This window comes from Numenius arquata, chromosome 11 (assembly GCF_964106895.1).
Source record: "Numenius arquata chromosome 11, bNumArq3.hap1.1, whole genome shotgun sequence".
Lineage (NCBI taxonomy): Eukaryota > Metazoa > Chordata > Aves > Charadriiformes > Scolopacidae > Numenius > Numenius arquata.
The window spans coordinates 5,647,685-5,651,838 of NC_133586.1; the positions used below are offsets into that span (position 1 = coordinate 5,647,685).

General features: G+C 46.6%; 1 protein-coding gene across 1 annotated transcript in view; it reads right to left on the bottom strand.

The window, feature by feature from the left end:
• Window positions 1-3,613, bottom strand: part of NR2F2 (nuclear receptor subfamily 2 group F member 2) — a 13,001-nt gene extending 9,388 nt beyond the window's left edge. Inside the window, exon 1 of the mRNA XM_074156766.1 lies at window positions 3,424-3,613. Within this exon, the coding sequence (XP_074012867.1) occupies window positions 3,424-3,466 (43 nt within the window). The 5' untranslated portion in view covers window positions 3,467-3,613. The remainder of the gene's footprint in view (window positions 1-3,423) is intronic.
• Between the last annotated feature and the right edge of the window lie 541 nt (window positions 3,614-4,154).

The window sequence follows — 4,154 nt, forward strand, 5'->3', positions numbered from 1 at the left end:
GGCCGGGGCCGGCGGCACCTGCCGCCGCCCCGCTCACACACGGCGTCCCCGGCGCTCCGGCACCGGCCGATCGCACAGCGTGCCCCGTCGGCGGCGGCGTAACGGGGCATCGCCGCTCTTCCCGGCCGAGGGGACGGCGGCTCCACACAAGACACCGTCCACCCCGTCCCCGCAGCGCGACGGTGGGGGAAAAAAATAACCCGAAAAAACCCCCTCCACGCCGCTCCGCGGAGCGTGACATCCGCGGCTTTCCCCGGGCAACCTCCACGGCACCCCTACATCGCTCTTCTCGACCCCTTTAACTTAATTTTGGGGCGGTTTTTCTTTTCGGGTCACACGGTAACACAAGCCCTGTGCTATAGCGGGAGCACCGCTAAATAGGTAACCGACCTAAGTACGCGGGAGCAGCCGCGTTATTTCCCGCTGAATACGGCTACCGGGGAGTGGAACGGGGACTGGGAGTTCATCTACTGGTGCAAATGGCCAAAAGAGACTGGACCAGGCGAAGGGACGGAGAGATAAATAAAGAAAACATGTTAAAATAGACCCATAAATGCCCGGCCGGACAATTCCTCCTCCGCAAACACACGCGTGTGTGTGTACTCTCGCGTTCGAGCCGGTCACCAAGGAGGGACGCGGGGACACAGACCTGTGCCCAACTCTGTAAAGGATTAATTGCCCCTCACCTCCTCACACACACTTTTTCATGTTGCCACATGCACGCACTCCCCCCCCCCCCCCCCCTCCCTCCTGCCGCAGAAATAATATATGTGGCTAAAGCCGCAGGTGCTGAGATGATTGGAAAGTTGTAAAAAGCACCCAGACTTGACAGTGTCCTGCTTAGAAACCTGGTGTGTTAAAGACCCCACGGACGAAGATGTTCTGCGGCTCAATTTCAAAGGCAAGGCTGCAGCATTCCCATTGATCCTGACGGTGCAGGATCCCCGAAAACAGGGACCAGGAGGGACTGGAAAGACGGAAGGAGGGAAAGGAACCTTTCCCCGTTAAAATGTGGGGAGCTGCCTTATGATTTCCAAATAACCCAGAGCCGAGGAGGTCACCTTTCGGAGAGGGTGGGAGAAGGTGGGGGTTCAAAATGCAGAATAGTCACAGATTGTTGCTGATGTTGAATTTCCTGAGGGGAAAAAAAAACAAAACCCAAACAAAAACAAAACCCCAACCAACACCAACCCAACACCAACCTTTCCTGTCTCGAATCTGACAAAGTAAATAGGATTAATTCGCCATACGTAAAAACATTAATGCCGTCTTAACAAATGCAGAAATCAGAAGGGAAAGCGGTTTTAACAGGACGTACAATATTAATAGTTTGAACGTATGATCGTAAAAATGAAAAGCCATTGATATACGCTTAAAAGCCGCCGTATATGCTGATTGCTCAAGCATTAATGAAGAATGCCCCAGATTAACTGTTTGCTCTTCGAGGGATGCAGCGATATAACTATCTATTAGCACCATTAGATGCTTTGCTATTTATTCGAAAACACCCCTGCGAGTGGGTTAAGGCAGAACAGATGAATGCAAAAATGAACTGCAGCTAATTTCGCTAAATAATACTCGAAACCTGAGCGCCTCGCAAAGAAGGGGGAGATTCTCAACTGTCCTTCTCCGAGCCTAATGACAATAGAAATGCTCTGTTTTAAAAGTAAGACCGTATTGGTTTTCCAAATAAACAAATGCATCCCTCCTGCCATTTTACTGCAGATGTAAATTTATTTTAATGAGAGGGAGTGGAAGGATTTATTTTGCTAAAATAGAGTTGGGGATAGAGCCGGTGTAAATCTTTAGGTTAAAAAAAAAAAGGGGGGGGGGGGGGGGAGGGAGGGGGGAGCTGCTTTCCTGGCAGAAAGCTGCCTAACAGTCCTCTAATTCTTTCTAGATTAAATCGCAATATGAATACAGCATCGAACAAATACCGAGTTTCGCTCTGAACTCAGTGGAAAGCAGTTACGTCTAACAGAATTCAATGAATTCCTCTTCTCCCTCAATGTAGTATGTGTGTGTTTTTCTCTTCCACCACACTGAAGTTCCATGAATAGGGAAAGTGGCTCCTATTGTGTGCCTCTGAACTTCCAAGTCAATGCAATTTTTAACCACTGGCTTGTGGTACTTTGAAAATCACCAGGGGCTGTCAGAGTTGGGTCCTCTGAAAAATTTACAGTGCTAAATCAGAGCATATGCTGTGAGAGAGGAAAAAAAATTGCTTAAGATTGGAGCAAGTACAGTATCTGGCTGCCCCCTAGTGTAAGTCTCTTATCTGCCTAAAATTCAACTTTAAAAGAAAAGGATCTCTTAAAGGGAAACGACTTTTGGCTCACGTATGCATACGAGAATGAAACTTCTGTACATTTTAATCTGATTAATTCCTAAGGATTTAAAATTAATTGGCTTGGGCACTCCTAGACCGGACTATAAGATTTCTGCATCAGGGTTTCTGCGAGTGCTACACCGAATAGGTATTTTTAAGGGATAGTGGTAAGGGATGGCGGGGGTTGGGGGGGAATCCTGTTTTGTGATTTTTTTTTTTTTTTTTAAACGAGGAACCGTGCCTAGCATGCTGTTGTCAGAGCAAAACACTTTTGCTGCTTAAAGTCAGATCTACGTCTTTTGCAATAATACTTAAAAAAAAAAAAAAAAAAGAAAAGAAAAAGAAAGAAAGGATAAATAATTGCCTTAAAGCCTCAGCCGAACTGCCAACCACACCTTCGGATGGTGAGTATATTCCAGCTTCTTTCCATTGTACTTGCTTAACCAGAGAAGGGACCGGAGGGGGAGAAGGGATCTCGGCGCTATACCTTCACCACCAATCTTTTTTTTTTTTTTTTTTTCTTTTTCTCTTCCCCCCCCATCCCCCCCCCCCCCCCCCCCCCCCCCCCCAAAATAAATGCTGCCAGCTGCACACGGCGACACGATTCCGTGCAGTTTAATACCTATCACTTAAGTTAAGAGACTTGTCCCCCCCCACACCCCCCCTCCCCACCAGGTCAGTCCGCCGCTGCCCCCAGCAGCCTGGAGCCCAGGCAGGGGAGGCTGCGACCGGGCTCTGCTCCTGGACGCTGCTTTGGAAATGACTTTGAGGCGTTTCGCCTCCCCTCGGACCTGGAAGCCGATTCCGGTCGTTGGGTTTGCTGGCTTGTTTGTTTGTTTGCTGCTTGCTTTATTTAGCTAAAGGACGTGCTAACTGATGGTGCTGCAATTACACATACTTGGGTCTCCCCCCCTCCCCTCTTCCCCTCCTTAGAGCAACCCACGTAACCTTAGAAACGATCGTTTAAGACGTACGTTAGCTAACATTTGCTTTTTTGGATTTTTTGTTTTCCTTAAAAGAGAAACACAAGAATCACAACACATTGCCCGAAAAAAGTGTCAAAGAAGAAGAAAAAAAACTATAAATAAACATACCAAAACCATATTTGCCTTGTTCAAGGTCCCAAATCGCTTGCATCTTCCTTTTTCTACCTCTCCTTTAGTTTGGCAGGTGAAACAAACAAACAAAAAAAAAATAATCAGACCGCTGTTTGCCCCCCAGAAAGATGTGCGTTGGGTAATTAAAGAGAAGTCTCCTTCTTGGTGTTTATCTAAGCGATTGTGCAAACTGATAAAAAAAAAAAAAAAAAGAGAGACAGAGGAAAAAAAAAAAGTAAAGTTACAGCCTTCAGGGGGAAAAAAAGGAGGCAAGGTGAAGGGAATAGATTTCCCACAACCTAAAGGGAAGTGCTTTCGATGTATTATTAGCGATCAGCCTTGGGAGAGAGGAAAAAAAAAATCCTGAACACACTCTAACTTTACACAGACAAGATTTCAGGGGGGGCTTTGTACATAGCTGCTTAGGAATGTGCGCCTCGCCTTTAAGAAAAAATCCCCAAGCCCAAGGTAGGAGATGTCTTTGAGTGATCCTTGTCTCTCATTTCATTCCTTAGAAGGAAGAGCGTCTCGCTACACCTTGTTTGGAGCTGGAAAGGCGAGACTTAAAAAAAAAAAAAAAAAAAAAAGAAAAGAAAAAATATTCACAACCCACCCTTCCAATTGGGGAGAAAAAAAAAAAAATAAGAGAGGGAAATCTCCTAACTTAATGACTGTGGGGGTAGGATGGATGCGACCGATTTCAGCCCCCCCCCCCCCCCCTTTTTTTT